This window comes from Nothoprocta perdicaria, unplaced genomic scaffold, assembly GCF_003342845.1.
Source record: "Nothoprocta perdicaria isolate Ctin4 unplaced genomic scaffold, notPer1 scaffold_89, whole genome shotgun sequence".
NCBI lineage: Eukaryota > Metazoa > Chordata > Aves > Tinamiformes > Tinamidae > Nothoprocta > Nothoprocta perdicaria.
Genome location: NW_020456187.1, coordinates 3,102,832 through 3,122,921, shown reverse-complemented (window position 1 = coordinate 3,122,921; position 20,090 = coordinate 3,102,832). Strand labels below are relative to the sequence as shown.

Sequence of the window (20,090 nt, the reverse complement as noted above, 5' to 3'; positions counted from 1 at the left end):
TGGGATCCAAAATAACAAAAATAAATAAATAAATAAATAAATAAAGAGAAAGAATTTAAAGAGAATTAAAAAGCAACAGGGACAAAAGAGGGTTCACGTTGTGATCCTCATGGCAAAAGTCAGCAAAATGAAAAAATGCTGTTTAATGGTGAGGTTACTTCAAAAGCAGTATTTTTAGCTCTGTTCATCAAACTGAAAAGGCAGCAATGACTGAAATACCCACTTGAGCTTTTTTTACATCTCGCTCTTGAAAATCAAAGACGGAAATGGCACTTTGGAAATTCCACTTTTTCCTCTTACAGTCTCTTGGGGGGATCAAAACCCGCCTTGATGCTCTGTTGGGAGGACAGCTGCTAAACGCTGGACTTTCCCCTATATTGCCACATTTTAAATAGCCTATCAGAGGTTTCAAATAGCTCTGCAAAAATTAGACAAGAACCATCAAGCTACAACACAAAGCAGGGAGCTCCAGCTTGAGTGATCGAGGTTGCACGTGCTCTGGTTCCTTCCCAAAGGGAACCACTCATTAGATTCCTCTTTGAGGTTCCCTTGTTATATTTGGGATCTTAATACAGCCCTCACTACACTATTTTCTGGACAGGTTTCCATAAATCCATGAAGAACCCAATGCCATGACTCCCACATGGGAGAATCCTACCTTGTGCTTGGATAGTTTCATAGTGTCTCACTAGCAGAAGCAGCAAGAGCAGATCTTGGTGTTCACTCTCCAAAAAGCAGTCAGAGCTTTAGTCATTTTTGTACTTAAATTAAACAAACAGATCCACTATCCTCTTCTACTTTTGTTAAATACTTTCCCCCCGTCCAGTTTTCAAGTGGCAGAAGGATGGAAAAAAGGAAAGAATAAAGAAAATCTGAAAACCTGTATGCATACAACATGCATTTCGACCTTATTTAACTGCTAATTTCATGAATATAACACCTAGAAATTTCTGTAGAACGGTCTATAAAAAAGATAGAAACAAAACTGTGGGGGGGAAAGTGATGATTGTTGGTTCCTGCTTCTCCTTTACCACCTCTTTCACTTCCATCTCAGCCGCAATCTGCTAAAATGACCTTCCAATAACGAAGGAAGGTTACTCACCATCTCTAATCAAATTCTTGCACCTGTCCTGCTAACAAGGCACCACTGGGCGATTTATAATTTACAGCTGATCTGAGATAGGGAGCACATCCTAGCAAAATCCTACAATTAGCTAGACACCAGCTAATCCATGCAGTTTTACCTGAAAACAGCATTCAAAAAGTCAAGTTTCTGAAACAGTAAAATTCTCTTATGAAAAAAAACATATATTATATACCATTTTTATGAAAAAATATGTATTTTTAATGCACCATTTTAGGCTTGAAGTTGAGCTGTCTTTAGAGGTTTCAGTTGGCTGAATGGTTACAAGCTGGCTGATGGTTAAGAAAGCACTCTTAGTAAGAACATCTGGTCTAACAAATATCCAAGGCATTGAACAAATCCCTGTAATTCAAGGATTTCCCTCAGATTTCTCCTTTTCCTTCTCAAGACTGCTCCAAAGATTTGCTGGCACCTGTAAAACCCACACAAGGACAGATTCTACATCTCAGTCATCACCACCATCACCCACCAGCTACAAAAAACTGTAATCCTCATAAAACCAATTCTGTGTTTCCATCAGGTACTTGGGACAGACAGGTTTATAACTAGGAATATGGGACTTTGAACCTCAACTGTTAGCAAGAACTCATACTGAAAGATATGAATTTTGTGGCTAAGCATGGGAACCAAACAGGAGGAATTCCAGGGAGCTAACCTAGTATGGCGTCCAAGGACAGCCTATAGAGAGAAGAAGAACATGAAAGCTATATATCAGAAAAACTAAATTAGACCTAATTAAGTATCTATGAGGACTTAAAAGCCTCTAAAATCAACGTAGAAAAAAAATGGTAAAAAGAACTGCTTTCTGGGTACTACTGTAACTTAGCATGGAGTCATCATATCTCCTCCACTGAAGTTATATGGCATATCCTGTGGCATATGACATCTCAGATATTTTCTCAAAGCTTCTCAATTTTTTGGACGCTTGGGTAGCACAGGAAACATGGCATCATCATTGCTATTGCCAGCTCTCATATGAGCTTTAAAACAGCAGACTTTGTCATGCCTTGTCTTGGCCTGAGCTAACTTGAACAAAGTTGTCCAAGCACCAGATGAAAAACATCCAATCTGTTTTGAGCTGAAGCTTGGCTTTATGCAGTTGTGTTTTTTACAAAATTTATATGACAAATGGCACAGACCTAACAAAATTAAGTGACCTTTGCATAAAGAAACATCTGTGGACTGACACCAAGGAAGTGCTGGAAACAGTGTTTGACAGTGCATAAAAGTGACAAGCTGACTCAAGAACAAGGAACATCTACCATCAAAGTCCAACTCAGGCTCTGTTAAAACTGCGTCTAACACCTGGAATGATTCATTTTCTGCCATGGTAGCACGTCTCTTAGATCCCAGGTTTGTTGGTCTGATTAGATCTCCTACAGAGAGACAGATTGCAAGAGGGTACATTGCTGAAAACGCTCAACAAGACAGAGAAATCAAATGCAGCCCTCTTCTTCAACATAAGCTTCTCCAGGAAGAGGAAACCCTGCCACTACTCACTCCACAGCCTGATATCAGCAGGTTCTGCACATTTCTGAATTCAGATCTGCTGCTCCTCCTTGGGTTTGGGAAAGCAGAGTAGATTTGCACCGGGATGGCTGGTACCTCTTGAGACCTGTCAGTAGGTGACTCTTGAGTACAGCCATTCAAGTATGGCCTCTCCAAAGGCATAAACAAGTCCCCAAAAACCCACGCTAAACTGTCATAAATCTCTACGTACAATATAATAAACATAATAGTGTCCTGCAATGCATGGGACTTCAACTAAACTCCATGAGAACATGAGTGATGTCCTAGGACTTCCGTGATGCTCCTGTTAAGAAACTAACTAAAAGACCTTTCATTTTCTCTTCCTCAACAACCATAACACTGACCAGAAGCTATTACTATGGAACTGAACTAACCTCGTTCCCAGCCTTTTGGCACAAGCCCCTGCGAAGGTCCAAATAGATACGTCCCTTCCACTGACATCTTCTCTGATGGAAAGATGGAGCTGGAGAGATGTGAAATTTGGTACAGGCTCTTGATAACCCAAATGGATGAAGCACATTTCAAAATTCACGCTGTCACTGACTGGCTGCAGCGTTTGCTGCACACATGTTATATCTGCAATATAAAATCAGTGCACCCACGTTTGGAGGGGATGGTGGAAGAGGGGTTTGGCTTGCACGGGAGATGGGACAGACAGGGCTCTTGATTTTCCATCGTAGAAAATGAACAGCTTTACCTTCGGGTTCTTCTAACCTGTCATCTTTAATCAGGCACACGCGGGGACACTTGTCAGCTCTGATAAAACCCTTGAAAATAATAAAAACAGGCACAAAAGGCGAAGCTGTTCCCCATCGCCTCCCCGCCATGTCCTTCGTGGACAACAAGGGGCTCTTATTTATTTTTGAAACGTGTCTGGATGATTCAGCTAGCCAGACTTGTCAAAGCTTGTCAAAGGCAAGGAAAAAAGGAGGTATGGATTTACCCAGAAGAAACACTCCTTCCTGTTATTGACAGCTACAAAACACTCGTCAGCACCCGCAAGGGTCCTGTCAGCCAAGACTGTAAGACTCAAGAAACAGTATTGAAATACAGGTGGTTACTTATTTAAGGGGTTTGATTAATTTAAGGGTTTCTAATAATTTCTCTAAAATCAAACATTTCATTTCAAAGAGCTAAGAATCAACGTGTCTCATTTCCTAGAATTATTTGGGCCACGAGACGGTCTGACTTTTGTCTCTTCAATACTAATGTCTTGCCTTTTCACAGCTAAATTTGCACATGCTTTCCTTAGCACACTGGGTATCATTTAACACAACTTAACTACACTAAAGCATAAGTAACAAACTAATTGAATTTGCACATTCCTCCTGCTTCTAAAGCGGTATATTCTGTATATCATCTAACAATAATTTTATAGTACCCAACTACAAGATATTGCAGTGTCATTTAAGAACACACTAGTTATTAGAGCTGCCCAAATACTAATAAAAAGGTATATCAGGGATGCCCGAATACTAATAAAAAGGTGTATCAGGGATGCCCAAATACTAATAAAAAGGTGTATCAGGGAGGTACAGTTTCTTAGTTATCGTCCTCCCTCCCAGGATAGGTGGAAATTTGAGCTCTAGCAGCCTGGAAGGAATTGGGGAAGAGCCTGTAGGTATCAACAGACAGTCATGGAAAACTCCGAGACTATTCCCATAGGGGAGGATGCTGCCTTTATTTTATTAAATAACAGAGCAATCACTCTTTTATCCCCATTAATATAGGTGAAAGGAAAAGCAAAAATGATGATATCAGTAAAGAAAAGGAACTACTTTGGGATAGTGGTGAGCATCCAAAAGAGCAGAATTCAATTGTTCAACCCAACTATTAACCCAGCCAAACATTTAACTGATCTTTTCTGCTCCCTCCCACAGCCCTTTTAATTGCAGCTTGATCCTAACGAAGTGTGACCGGGGGAGCAAATGTGACCGCGGGTATCGCTCTGGACTTGGCACCAGCTGCAGATTCTTTCAGTAATTTCTATATCCAATGCTGCCCGTGATTTGGAATTCAGAGAAATCCTGTGTATTCCTCATGGGTTTGTAACCGCAGTTAGTTTTTGTAGCGATTCTCTCAGGAATATACCCCTTCTCTTTCTAAAATACCACTATCCACTTCCCACCTCTGCTGTGGCTGGGTGAATCCAGCCATGGAGCATCTCAATTATCCCTGTGGGAATTACGGAGCTGCATCCCAAAGGGTGCAACCCGCCACGCTGCTCTGCGTGAATCCCAGGAAAAGAAAGCTTAGAAAACCGCCTGTAGGAGATTATCCTGTGCTTTCCTATGGGTGTTGCTTTTGGAAAGAGAGCAGCAAAATACGCAGCAGCAAAATATTTTTTTTTTTAAAAAAAAAAGACGTATTAATTGCAGATTTAAATGCAGTTTTACTCTGAGAACTAACCAAGGAAAAATTACACTTTCCTGTTAAGCGGGTTACCCTTTGACAGCAGCACATTCACAACCGCAAATAAGGGGATACATTTTATAGATTTAATAATTAAATAAATGTATAAATAGATAAATTGGGACTGATATGTGCCAGTCTGACTCCGCATAGTGTCACTGTGCTGAATTAAATTGTGTGTATTCCCCCAAACCAGCCCTGCTCTAAGGCAGCACCGATTTGCAGCAGACACAGAAATGTTCAGGACTGTGCATTAAAACTATGACAGCCTGGACTCCTGCAGAACATTATACTGTTTATCATTAGGTAACATCATGTTTTTTGGCTTGTTTTCTTTTTTTATAATTAAAGTTTTCACTTGCATCCAAACCCACCTCACTCTACACAGAAAGAAGCATCACAAAGTAGCTTCTTTCTCTTCAAGCTGATATTGATGTACCGAAGTATTGACTAAGATGTTGCAGATAGTTGGTGGGAAAATTATATTGTACTCCGATACCTTCATCTTGATGCAATGATTTTTTTTTATGAAACACCTTATTTGCACTGTCTACCTTTCAAGTCGGTAATGAAACTCAAGTTGGTGAAAATCTTTATTTAAAACACAGTACCTGTGTTTGATGGCAACAGGAGAAGAGAAAAAAAAACACAGCAGGAAAGTGAACAGGGAGCGAGAAAAGAAGTATTTTCACCCATTCTTAAATGAATATAAAGCATCTTATCAATAAAAGTAACAGTATCCCAACAGCCCTATCCGTTTACACCTGCCTGAAAAGTCCTTAAAGGTGATCACAGTGGTGACCCTATCATAGTGATCCTCTTCTACAACATATAGCATCCTAACCACTGCCTCCCTTCTGATAATAAATCAGCAGAAATTTATCATTTATGCTCTAGCAAGTTATTTTTTTACAATTTTACTTGCAAAGTAATTATCATCACTAATTCACTAAATGAGCAGCATAGCTTCCTTCCAAAAAAAAACCCTGCAGCTTATACGTTTGTTGTCAACATTGCTCTCGTTTTAAGACAGATTGGGGGGAAAACAAAATGTGCTCAGAAAATTCTCCAATGTATTGCAGGCATCACGCAATAAATGGAGGGCGTATGGTGCACGTAGCCTTTTTGCAAGGAAGGAGCTCAAAGAACATAACAAGTCTTAATATGCCCCCACAACACATGCTCTTGTGAAGACTCCTCCGAAGTCTGGCGTCACCACATCAGAAAGTCAACCTGGGTTTCGCAGATGAACTAAGGTGCTTTTTGACCATGTCTTTTAATCCCGAGGAGTCACAAACAACCACAAGGAACAAGGGGTGACAGGTAGCAAAGAATTTTTGGGTCAATAATAAATTGCATTGTTTGTTGGTCAGGTAGGCAAGAGATCATACCTGGGCCGACGGTGAGTTCTGAAGGAGACATCAGCAACAACCTCATCTAACGATGGCTTTTTACACGTGAAGACCAGTTTTAGGTCAACCTCCCCAAAATACAGGTGTGCACACATGAACCTATTTCATATGCTATGAAATAGGTTGCTTCCAATTATTTACATTTATAGAAATAAGGAGGAAGCCTTACCTGAGCAGAGGATGAAAGATGATCGTAATGTTCCTGGCTCCCGGTTTGCAAACGAACTTGGATCCGCCACCTTCAATTAAATTATCATCTGGTCCTCCTTGAAAAGAATATAAAACAAATCGTGTCATAAAACCTGAACGTGCATTGATTTTTACATAATAAGCGATAATTAAACATTATGGTCTGTCTGTAAATGCTTCATTCCTGGTGAAAGACCAGTAATTAACCTGAAGATAAAAACGTTTCTCCTCTTGTATTCAGAAGAAGCTTTTCTAATGTAGTAGGAATAATATAGTTAATATTTATATGATGCATTAGGTTCTTCTTTCCAGTTAGCAACAGAAAGACTAACAGAAAGACTAAGCAGATTAAGTGAAGACTCCCTAGGGCACAGAACCCAGTTTGGGTTGGGGAAGAGTTTTCTAGCTGCATTAAACACTATTCTGGTTGGTCCGAGGTTCAATTTACTATCTACAAGGTGTCAACAAAACACCCACCTCACCAACGTGAGATGTTCAGATATCACTGTAAGATTTGAACTTCATACTTCTTCTGAGCATCACCCCATCAACAGATGGGAACATCCAGCATGACGCTAAAATGACTTTAACAGCCCTCAATGAGCCCAAATCTGAGCTGCATAGCTCTCAACTTTCACAGGCACATGCTTAAATCAAGCTCAAAAGCCCAAGAATACAACCCAAGCTGAAGGACAAGGTCCTGTCGATGTGGACAATACTTATTTTTAAGTACACGATGCTTGGGAAGAGTTTTAAGAGTATTCATGGAAGTTTGCTTGGCAGAAGATACTTGCACCTCTAATGGACAATGCTACCCTTTGCTTCCTTGGAAGTCAGGTTCTTTTTAATTGTCATTAAGCCCACGTGTTATCCTTCCACAAGAAAGTGTCCTTGCAAAGACAGTCTGCTCACTTCAGCAAGTATCAGAAAAAAACAATCTGATTTAGAAATCAGGAGCAATTTGGCCAGTAACACGCCTGTGTATTTGGCCATGCCCCTAGACACAAAGTGCAGAGCATCTTCCCGACAGTACCTGCCAAATTAACCTGGCAATTAACCATATCAATGGCTTTTGAGGGGGTTAAAAATAAATACATGAACTTGGGCAAGAGCAGTGTCTAAGTCATTTTTGTTTGGCACGTGAACTCTCCACTAATGATTGATTAATAATAAATACAGGACCTAATCACATTATTACAATAGCTTTATAGTCAGGGGAGAGGCAAAGAACTTGCAAGCAAAACACTACCAAGAGATCAATTTTTTGACCCTGACAACTAAGTACTTTAAAATAAGGAGAACGCCTTGAGTTGGAAAAAGTGAAGAGATGATCAGAAGCAACGAGCGACTCCAATCTTTTTTCCAAAGTGAAGTATATGGCCTTTGGCAATGACCAATAAATAAAAAAAAGCTCTTGCATGACTTCATCTCCTTGATCCTTCTGTTTGCAAGCCCAGAACAAAGCCTAAGGATTGACATAGAACAAAGCCTAAGGACACTGAATCTTGCACATCTGATGCTGTCCCTCCAGATATTTCCATACAGACACATTGGAAATATATTTCAGATGCAGTTCCCCCCTATCACAAGACCTTTCTGCATGTCTGGATTCAGAAGATGGTTAGAGAGGAACGACCCATATGAGCCACGGATGCTTGTACCTACACTATCCACCACATGTACAATCAGGACATGGAACTATTTCACACTTTTTATAGCAATAAAAGGATTGTCTAAGTGCCAAGAAACATCTGGGAATGAGTTTCTAAATCTTTGTCAAATGTAATGAGAAAGAGGTCACCCTTAAAAAATAATAGAAATTTGGGGTTCAGTTCAAGTTTAAAATGTCACAGTGTGACAAAATTCAAAGGTGGGGGAAAAAAATTAAAGACAACTAGTAGGAAAAGAAAATTATTCATTTCCCCTATTAATGTCAGTCCAATTTCCAGTGAGGTCTGTCGCTGACTGACTTATTGAAGAATTCATCCAAGCATGAACCACTGAGCACGAACTGGGAAATACAGGCTCAAATTAAGGACAGGGTGTTATTCTTGTTATACCAAGTCACCCTGCACTAATCAATATTATTGACTGGGATGAACTCCGGAGCAAGGAATGAAACAATCTGTCTTGCCTTCTCGACCACATTATGCAAGATTTGGGAAGAGGACGACACCAGCGCTATGAGAAAAACATGCTTTTTGCATCTTTTCTGTGCTTCGCTTTCAATTAATAATAATAAATGCTCTGCACAAGGCTAGAAACTACAAGGAAAAGTAATTTTGTTTGCAGCAAAATATCTTACTTTGAAAAATAAACTTCTTTCCCAGTGATCCTCTGTGTATAGCAACACAACATGATAACAGTTGTTTCTAATATCAGCCGCTGTGATCTATTGTCTTTAGGTCTCTCGGGTCCTCAGCTAAGCTGCTCTTGCCTGACATTAAGAATAACGCGGTCAAGCATTGCTGTCATTGACCAAAACACTCAGAGCAGAAGTTTGCAATGATACCGAGAGGAGAAAAGCTCAGGCTGGAGCAAGAGAGACCTACAATGGCTTTGCTTGTATAGAAACTTGACAACCTTGAGTGAAGACCTTGCTTGACCTTGCAAAGGTCTCAAATGTGTATCTCTGTTGGCCAACCTCATATGCAGGTGATACCTGAGATCAAGTTCTGTGCTTGGAGACCCAACAGGCATCTCCAAAATCAACAAAAAAAGGATGAGCATCCTTATTGATTCTTATCAAGAGCTCTTCTGGTAAGGTGACATGATTATTCATCCAGTCTGCAAAGAAGGAACCCAATGACTCCCTCCCAGCTCCAGAGAAGCAGAGGTAGGAGATGAAGGAAGAGGGAAAACCCTCTCTCTTCCCTTTCCCCTCAGTTTGCAGAGTCTCTGGACCAAACAAGCAGACATCAAATTGCTGCAAGTGTTGTGTCAGCACCACGCCATGAAAGCCTCAAAAAGTGGACAGAAAACTATCTCCACCATGAGAAATGGGAGCTGTAGGGCCTAATTCTCAGTGAGTCCTGAGGACTTTAACTCAACTTCACTGCCATGACAGCTAACTATAAGCACTGGATCTATGACCATCCTTACATCCTCTCCCATCTCATGTACACCCATACCAATGTCCAACACTGCCACATACACAGCCCTCCTCCAAGGACCACTTGGATCGAGTGGACACTGTTGCTTCAGCACCACCACACAACACAACTGTCTTGTTCAGCTTGATTTTTTTTTTAATTAAAGGCAAAACTTGCAATAGCCACATTTCATACCACTAGAAAGGGGGGAAAAAAAAACCCCAGCCTACGTGTTTCATGGCTCTCACAAAGGACTATTGTTGTAGCAGCTCCTTCTCAGCAGCTCCAGCTTGCTGATTTAATCGGACTAGTCATAAATTATGAGACAAAAAAAAAAAAAAAAAGAAAAACTTGAGGTGAAGAGACATTTGTCATTGCTAATGATATCCTCGTGCTGTGCTAGCAGAGAAGGGCGCCCGCCTCGATGCCACTGTGAGTGGGAGTCAATGATGGGTCCATTAGCAACGTTTAGCACATTTCTGAAATAGAGCCTGAAATGTCACACTGTGGTATGAAAAAAACATAAGACTACCAAGAAAGTGAGAATCCATGCACGAATTTCAAACCTAAACTAACAGCAACAGTGCTTCTATGTTTCCATTCTGTCTACTCCTATCTAGGGAGAAACTTTCACCACCGTCTCCCACGTTCACTGCTACCACCCTGGTCTCTACACACGGAGAAGTGGATGGGTCAAGGTGGTTGGGTTCACCTAGGACTGGCAAGTTGTCCTGTGCCAGAGAAACACAAGGGACCTTCTGAACCCTGCAGGGAAGGGAAAGACAACAAACAGTGTCTTGTTCCATGCAGCAAAAGTCATAAAGAAGGAAGAAATATATTTCTATTAAACAAAGAGCAAAGGAAGAAGATGGTAAATCATATTACAAACTCTTTGACAACACTCTGAAATTTCCTCTTGATCAAGTCATTCCATTCCATGGGCAGATTATGTTGTGCTGACCCACTAAGCAAACACAAATATTAAAAGCCAATCTGAATCGAAAAGATTTTGTTATTCTTACATTTTTATTATTTTTTTTTCAAGTGTTCAGAAACTCTTTCTGCAATGATAGAACTCAAGTTCGAAGTTGTCCACGCTTATTTCCAGCGTATCTGTACTCAGATAATGGAAAACATACTGAAACACATTACAGAAATGCTAAAGATAAGCAGAGTCTGTGTGTTTTGCAAATACATATTTTGTATACAGACACAGTAACAAAGACAGGCTTTAAGTTATTTACCTCTCATCACACAAGTCTTCTCTTCTCATTTAAGGACAAATCCTTGGGCAACACTGCAAGCTGAAGGACAGCCCCCCTAGCCCGTAGCTCTGTAATTAAGCTTATATTAGTTGTCTCTCCTTATCAGGGCTGCCAAGCCCATAGAAAAAAGTATGATCCTCATTTGTAACAAAGACCATCATACTGAGACATATGCCCCAATTTCCTCATTTGTAGAGACAGCTTCTCTACCACTAAAATAAGAAAAACCCATTGGGTGGGAAAAGCATCCAAAGAAGTTAACACTATTCTTCTCTAGTTAGTTTTTTGTTGAAATAACTTTCCCTATAAACGCCTGAGATTGATATGGAAGTTCTTCTCTTCAATATCATATTTGAAGAGGAACTGCACGCTCCTCACTCCCATCCATTCCTTGAAGGATGTGAAGAAGTCAGCAAGGAGGCAGTTCAGCATCCTGTAGGAGGCTCTTTTAAAATCAGTCCATTTTAAACTCAATCTTCTCATAGTAAGCAGTAAAGTGTTTTTTTTTAATACAAGAACAAAGCAGCGAAAGCTCTCAGGCTAATAAGAGTACTTTAAAAACATGACATTTCTTATACTCATTTTGTTTTCTACAGTGTCACTGCAGAGCACAGTACCACGCTACCTACTTAACTGCTTCAGTGCTGTACCTGTCTTAAAGCATTTGAGCTTCAACCCTGACACACCTAAAATCCCAGCGGAAACAAAGATTTTTCCCTGTGCTTGGTAGCAAATAAATCCATTTTGCAACCATGTAGGGAGTCATCATCACGTCTTGACAGAAACCACAACCACCCAAATAGACCAAGCACCATTAGCTACTGGAGGGGAACCCTCCTGATTTGCTCTGCTCCCCCATGTTAGCAAAGGACAAGTTCAGTTTTCCTTCTGTGACCCCAAACCCTTTACATTTCCAAGTTCCTTCCACTTTTTTTTTTCCTCAAACAAGCACCATCTTTGAAGCCTTCAGGTTTTATTAATGGCGATCAGTGGGAAGACAACATTGGCACTAGAAGAGATGAGAAATCAATGGGAATTAGGGGCTAACTACTTGTAAAATACTGGCTGATGGTCCTTGGGGCAAGTCCTTTGTGACACCAGGAAAAGAGCCCCGAGATGATTAATGTCACGAGGGCAGCTGAGTTCTTCTGCCTTCCAGTGTGTCCATCACTTGTCACAGGCACTAAGCTCTGCAGAAGAGACACCAACACTGTTGTGACCAAGCAGAATTGCTCTCTTAGTGTGTAAATACTTTTCTTCTTTAACAGAGGGGTGGAAATAAAGCGGAAAAATGAGGAGATGTCAGCAAAAGGCCGGCCGTCCTTCAGCGTTATGGAATCCATTTCCTTTCTGACATAGCTTCTTACCTGTGAAAAACCTTAGCAGCTCTCCCAGAAGCTACAAGTTGGGAGCTACAACGTGGCTTTGCAGGGCAGCTTTCCAACATAACAAGCTTTCACTGGACAACAACAAATATTTTGCAGAAAGTCAAGGTTCCTCGACATCAAGCTGAGTTTGTCTCATGGAACAAGGCTCGTCTGCCTGGGGGATTATGACAGAGCCAGAGACCAGAGCTCCCCAAACACACATCAACCTTCTGCTTCGTAGTTGGGAACAAGACAGTCAGGACCTGATAAGCTCCAGACAGCTTCAGTCAAAGACCTTAGCAAATTTTCAGAGCAGACAAGTCCCAGGGCATCACCATATTCTTCTCTGGCCCTCTTCTAAACCTGTCTTCTATAACCCTAAAACTAGGAAGGAAGGGATGAGTGCTGTAGCTCACGTTAATATTCAGAGAGCAAACCTGGCTTCACACCACAGTGAAGGAGAAGTGATTTCCAAAGGCAAGGGAGACGATGCTGTTGCATAAGGCCTCTCTCCACTCAAAGGGAGTTCACTCTCACAGACTATGATGACAACAGGAGAGTGACTTATTTGGTACAGGTGTAGAGTTGCCATCCATGAGGATATAGATGGCTATCAACACCTCCAAAACCAAGCCAGAAACCAATGGGCAGCTTATGAGCCTCATGCAATCGACACCTCATCCTGAGTTTAACAGCAGTGCTTAGCTGCAGACCTGGATTCCAGTCTTGACTCTATTATGGTCCTCACAGAGGTCTCCACAGTTCATTTGCTCAAGCTGAGGAGCGAAATAGAAATTTTAGCCTTCCCTTTTAAAGCAATTTGAGAAACCCTATGGGTGGAGCAAAAGGAACAGCAAAAGTCTTCTTCTTGCTTGGAAGCTCACTGCTTAGACTCATCTTCTGCATTACATGGAAAGTTGATGGGACTGACCTAAAACCCTGAGCACTAGCTCAAATTTTACTACAAGAAACGGGTTCTTGCAGTCACGTAGCTGCTGCACAGACATTGTTCTGCTGATGTTCCCATGCCCAATCCTTTTACTTTCTCCTATGCTCTCGTGTCTGAGATCCAACACCATATGCATTTAAATAAGTTGCTCTTTAATGTTTCAAAACCTGATTTATTAGTTGCTCACACTCCATCTGCCTTGAAAAACTGCAGCGTGCCTTCACTCTCACAGGCTGTACAAAAGGTTGAGGTTCAATTTAACTCTACTTTATCATTCGATCAGCGTGTCAGCCACATATGCAAAGCCTCCTTTCAGCTGCAAAATTCCCTTAAAACTCCAACTTTTCTTCCTCCTCCTTTTCTTACGCCAAGGCTCAGCAGCAGGCATTTTGATTAATGCATTTGTCAGCTTGCATATTTACAAATTTTGCCCGTTTCCCCAGAACTACGGCGTGCAGATGTAAGCTCTTCCAAAGCAGGGCTGCAGCATAAATCCTCAGCCCAAGCCGGTAAACATGCTCAAGCTAATGAACTGTGATTACTTACACACTGCCTTCAGTCTGCAGCTATTTCCTTCTCAGAGCTTTCATTCTTTATCTTATCTCCTGCAGCAGCAAACAGCCCCCGTCTGAATTTTTTATATTCCTGACATGTTTTCTATTCAGTTTTAGCGTCGGGAGGAAAAAAGAGAGCAAACAGAGAGAGCAAGTGAAATAAGACAAAGATCCGTGGCGACACATAGTCAGTTATTGTTTGATATTCTCACAAACTGCTTAAATCTCGTCTCGAAAGCCTCCCAAATTTCATTTTCCTTTTTAATACTTGAAACCTCATGGCCATTTTAGATGTAGGAACTAGGAGTTACAGTTACAGATCCCTGCCCAGGCCTTCAATGAACAGGATGACTTGGGACAAGGCTGCACCTTTGCTCACCCGCTTCTAAAGCAGGACCAAACTGTGGCTGTTACTAGATATAATGAGACTAAAAACAACATGAAGTGTTGCACAGTCTTCTGCAAGAAGATATTATACAAACAAACAAATGCAGAATACTTTAAAAATATATATGCATGTGCAACGAGGCCCAGCTATTCTTTACAGAAGAAAAAAAGGAAATTTGGAGGATGTGGAATCCATCCGTGACTGGAACTGATGCTTTAATGCTGGTAGCGCCGTACAAGAAAGCTGCCCTATCCTTTCTCCGCACTAACGATGTCTCAGCCCTAATGAAGATACATTTGCCAATCTTTTGACAAGTCTTGACAACGCTGCAAAGCCGTCAAGCGGAGACGCGGCCGAACAGACCCGACTCGGGTCTCCGCCACCGCGCCGTCCTCCTCCGTCGCGAATTAATTCGTTTTCCAGCAATATGCAGAAGGAGCCCCGCTAATGACGGGGGGGTTCCCCGGGGGAGCTCGAGCAGCTCGTCCACACCAGTGCACAAACCGCGCCGAGGACGCCCTGTCAGGCAGCATTTCTCAACCTGCTCATCCGTAATCTCCTTGCGACGGGGTCCGCTGCCTCCTCATCCTCCTCGCTTTGTTTCGCCTGAAATCCAATCAAAGATGAATTAGACTTTCAAAAGCATCCGATTCAGTGGGACTGGAATCCTGGGTTAGTTTTGCTCCTTTTCTTTTACTTCTTGCATTTTCATGGCACATGGTTTGGCTCTGGAGGCCGTCCCTGACATCAACAGGGCCCCGTGAGGAGCCGTCACCCAACTCAAGTGCCAGTGAAATGGAGGGCAACTCTAGACATCAGCAATGGCAGGAAAACAGCCAGCTCTTTAATCCAAACTCTTTCAAACGCAGCCAGGGGGTTGAAACTGCTGTTATTTGAGGATGTTACCCTAAAACTGTGCTTAATCAAGGCCAGTGCTAGCACTAAGATAACTGGGAAACTTTAATAATTTCATGAGAGTGAGGATGTCGGAATCATGCTGAATCTAATGCAAGTCCAAGGAGGAAGAATGACCAGTCCTGTCCATGGATGTTTCCATATGTTTTTGTAGACATGAAACTTAAGACTCTTTTCCTAGACACGCAACTTAAGACATGAAACTTAAGGCTCCATGTAGCAGTGAAGTGTGGAAGATCCACTGTCCGCTCTTTAAAAATAGATGTAAGTTGTTCTGCATCTGAAAGGAGCGCGAGAGTCTGGAGTTCAGAGGTGCCCCTCTGCTGTGGTCCTCACCTCTCCGCTTCAAAAAGCCAGACAAGTTACTTTGAAAGCTCCTCCTCGTCAAGAGGAATCCGCATCCGACGGCGGCAGTGTCTGGAGGGAGCCCAGGTTTTTCCACTGCAAGAGCTGCCAAGTTCCAGACTGCTGCATGGCTGAGGATCGGTTTTCCAGTGATTTTTTTTTATCCATGCAATGAAAATTGAAGATTTGGAATTGGAAGATCATGCCTCTCGCTGCAGGTGGCCCTGGATGCATTTGAAAACTATGTAGGAGTCCTGGAGTAGATGAAGTATTAGGAGCAACCAGATCATGTCTGGGAACCACTCGGTTTCAGCCTCTATCACCAAGGCTATGGATAGCCCTGGATTTACTCTCCCACCTCCACCAAAGGACTAYGAAGAACTAACTCCCCAGAAAAGGGGAAAATAGGTTTCCTGGCAAAACCAGGCTTCATAAAGCTGCATGCTATGGGCAAAACAGGTAAGGCTGAGCTTTACCTGCAGATCTGGGATTACTGGTACCTAATGACTTGAAACAAATGCAGCGCTGCAAATGCTGCCTGCTACTGGTCTCCAGCCAGAGGGGTCTTTTGCAGGAGCACCGTGGATGAAGGGGGAAATATCCAGCCTGCTCCTCACAAAGATACCTCGCAGGGCATGGGAAAGGGTGACTTGCCAAGGCACCTCTTGCCTCGAAGGCTGCAGAAAAAAGCAGGAGGGAAATGGCTGAAATCAGGGGGAAAAAAAATCATACAAACATCCATTATTCTTAAAATAATGGGCTACAGGAATAAAACGTGCTCAGCTCCTGCGTTTGACACGCTTAACACACCCTAAGCCAGAGTACTGAGAAACCTGTTCTTATTTCTTCATCTTTTTTTTGCTGTATAACTTGCTTTCCTAATGGCACTTTTAAAAGGCTCCATGTTTAAGGGACGTTTTTGTTATTATTACTTTTGCAATGGATCACGTCTCAGTGCTACACATTTAAGCGCTGCCGCGTTGCTGCCTTCACAGCCATCTGCTTGTTGAACTAACATTACCAGCTTTACCCTCCAGAAAAGGCATCCCGGGCTTCAAGGAGACAGTTACAATTTCACCAGGGAGCAAAAAAAGGAGGAAAAAAAAAAGCACAAAGAAACGAGTCTCACAATGAGAGAAATGTCAAGAAACAGAAATGTCAAATCCCTTAGRGTGGAGGGAGAAAAGAAGAAAAAAAAATAGACTAACTTCAGTTCATCTCCAAGCACTATATTTTGTAATGGAAYTAYACTCCATGGTCTTCCCCCAGGGAAAACCTGCTCCAACTAATCAGACTGWTGTTTTTTTAAAGTTCAAAACAAAAGCAGGACTGTCTGGGCAGCCTCATGCCTTTGCTGTCAGGGATTTCATTTAACTCTTTACGTGCTAATATCATCTTTTCTCTCCTGAATTTCATCAGAGAGATGCTTCAAGATATCTCAGCGCCTTCCACTGCTACCCACTTGTGCCACCTTTCCTGCCTCTTCTGTGGTAGGACCAGGTCGTTTCCCTGTGGTGTCACTGTCAGGTTCTCACTGATGAAACTCAGAGGTTGCTCGTGGATACCGAGTTCTCCTCCACAACTCCACCCTAAGCCACAACGCTATAAAAACAAGATATGAGAACTAGAAGCACGTGCAACTAGCCAGCACATTTGTATGAAACACTATGYTTTTCAGTCTGCTTGTGTAATAAAGCCCTTAAAAAAGGGCAAGCTCTTGCTGAAGCACTGGTTGAGGGGCTGAACATTATTTCTTCTGGACGGACAAGTTCATGCAGATGTCACCGGAGGCAGTGGGATATCAGCTCGGGTGCCAAGCTCTGCTGAGGTCTCCAGGCAGCTCAGAGCAGGGCAGACCATCAAAACCACCTGTTTCTACCCATGAAAACACAGCTTTTTCTCATGTAAACCCTTAGGAAAAGAAGCTTCAGAAACAAACGTTAGAATATATCTTTTTTTATCAGAGAAGTCTAGAGCTTGTATATTAAATTGGGCCCAACCTGAATGGTGACCTTAGAGTTTCTCAAGTTCAGCATTGTTCTTCCACGTCCAGTTGAGAAGAAGGATCTCATCCGTTGGACCTCTCCTGCCACCTGGCACCACTAGCAATGCCTCCATCAAAGGGAATTCAGGGAGGAGAACAATGTCGGCCTTCTGTGAGCACCATACATGCACATAACACAAAATGTGAATGGCAGGAGGGAAGCAAGGTCTTTCTTCCACCAAAAATAAAAAAAAAAATCAAGAACTAAAAATAAATCAAAAACCCTCCTGCTCTGGTTATTCTGCTTTCAAGGAATTGGTCTTCATTAGAGAGTCATTACAAATTGGAATTATTAGACAAGATAGCTGGAGGGGTTAGCTGGATAATTTRGAGCAACTGYWGTGTTTTACCATGTTGAKAYTTTTATTTCTTTCTTTAGAACTATTAACTAGCTGGAAATATTTATTCGTTGCCTATGATCTCGTACATTTATATATCACTTAAAACTTCAGTTTCCTTAATCTCAAGTCAAGAAGAAGGCTGTGGGTTAAGTTCTTTGAGGACACCAAAGCACACACATTGTCACAGCACAGAAGAACACATGACATGAGGACAACTGAAGCTGCTGAATGTCATCAGAAGAGGCCAAGAGTTGCAAGAAGCTGCAGCTGAACAGACTGGACCTGGTCACTGGAAGAGGTCACCTGCCACCAGGATCTGCCATGAGAGCCCATGGTCATGAAAGGACCATGCAGCTCTGGTTGGAGGTAGGAACCCACCTGGGATTTGAGCAGAAGTATCTGCAAGACTCCACTCACACCCTACCAGAGATCACACCCTACCAGAGATCACACCCTACAGGAGATCCCATCCAAAACCTTCAAGAAGTTCAACGTGTGACATCCCGAAAGCAAAAAGGCAGAGACTTTCCAACCTCCACTCTCTTTATTCTCTGTAAATAAAATTATTTACGGAAGTTCAGAGACTGAAAACCAGATTCTCAGTCTGCCATTAATATTTTAATTGATCACATGAATATTCATGATCGCGTAACTTCTTTAGAGGGCAAGATATGGTGATTAAATAACTTTAATATGTAAATGTGTTCCTGTCATGACACCTTGCCTTCATCTACATTACAAAACCAAGGCATTTTTAGCTCTTTCATTATTTATATAATCTTGGTTCTTTGGGTTTTTTTCTTCCTCCTTCCTTCCAGACTCACACTCTTGAATGTGAACAGCATTTTCCAAGTTACAGGCACAGCAATTACAGACTAGTTCAAAAAAATCTCCCTCTCTTGATTTTGGTGGTTTTGGAGAATGTTTTATTTGCTTTGGGTTTTGTTTTTGTTTTTGTTTTTGTTTTTTTTTTTTGGTATGATACATCTTCTGTTTCCAAGTTCACTTCAACAGCATCTCAAACACCTGCTACTTAGCACAAGCCCAGGAGAACTCAAGCAGGCACAAAGTTATTAAAGATTTCATCATTTCTCAGACTTTACAAATGTTCCAGTAACAACAAAAACATATTGGTTTCTGTGACAGACCACAGCATGAGCTGCTTGCGAAAGTTATGACCAACAAGTGARAACTTTGGGTTGTTCTTCCCAGGAACTGCTTTGAAGTGTCATTATTTAAATACAAACCACACTAAAAAACCTGACACATGCCAAATGAGGACAAAAAAAGCCTGAAAGGGACTTCCAAGATCATCAGRTTCACCCTTCAGCTGATAAATCTGAAAATCTCCTTCATAACTAGCTCAAGCTCAAATACTTCCTATCTCGAGTTCATATATGCAAATAGTTTCAGGTCTTCTCTATTGAAGACCTCATTTCTCTACTTGTTAAAACCCTCTTTCCAACTTCCAGATTAAATTTATTTTTAGCCAGCCTATTCCTATCTGTCCATATGGCAACACCGGACTTCAGCCAATTGCTCCCTCGGGTGCCTGATGCCTTTTGAAGCAGTTGGATCTCCTTGCAGGCAACTTCTGCTCAAGGGGAAATAGTCTTTTTCACTCCCCTCCTCAATATGGGTGGCCAGAAACCGCATCCAGGATTTCAGAGGACACCTAATCAGAGCTTGTACACTGCCATTAACACTTCCCAATCTCTGCTGGGTTGCATTTGCCTTTCTCGGAGCTGCAACACCTTGGCAGCTCGCAGTCGTTCTGTAATCAACCCATAGGAGCTCTTCTCTGTCATTTCCAATTGATTAGCTCGTTGTTGAAAGCTGAAATTTCTCTTATTAATCCCCAGGCACATGACCTTGCATTTAACGCTACTGAATTTCATCCTTTTTCTATTATGGTGGTGCCAAAGGTTACCCAGCTTCGTTATTTCCTCACCACCACCACGGTGGCCATCGCTATCACCCTAAAGAAAACCAATCATGAGAATATTTCTGAAGAACAACGTAACAAGAAAGTCTTGGAGGTCAGTGAAGGACATCACGATGCAGATGCCCAATTAAACATAAGCAATGTTTGACAAAAGTGGCAACCACAACTTCTCCTTTTGCTTAATATAATCCTGTACAG

General features: G+C 41.9%; 1 protein-coding gene across 1 annotated transcript in view; it reads right to left on the bottom strand.

Annotated features, from left to right (window-relative positions):
* Nucleotides 1–6,667: 6,667 nt before the first annotated feature.
* The window catches only part of EXOC4 (exocyst complex component 4), a gene marked incomplete at its 3' end in the record, with an annotated part of 138,113 nt that continues 124,690 nt past the window's right edge, over nucleotides 6,668–20,090 (bottom strand). The window contains exon 10 of the mRNA XM_026052457.1: nucleotides 6,668–6,764. Coding sequence (XP_025908242.1) covers nucleotides 6,668–6,764 — 97 coding nt within the window. The remainder of the gene's footprint in view (nucleotides 6,765–20,090) is intronic.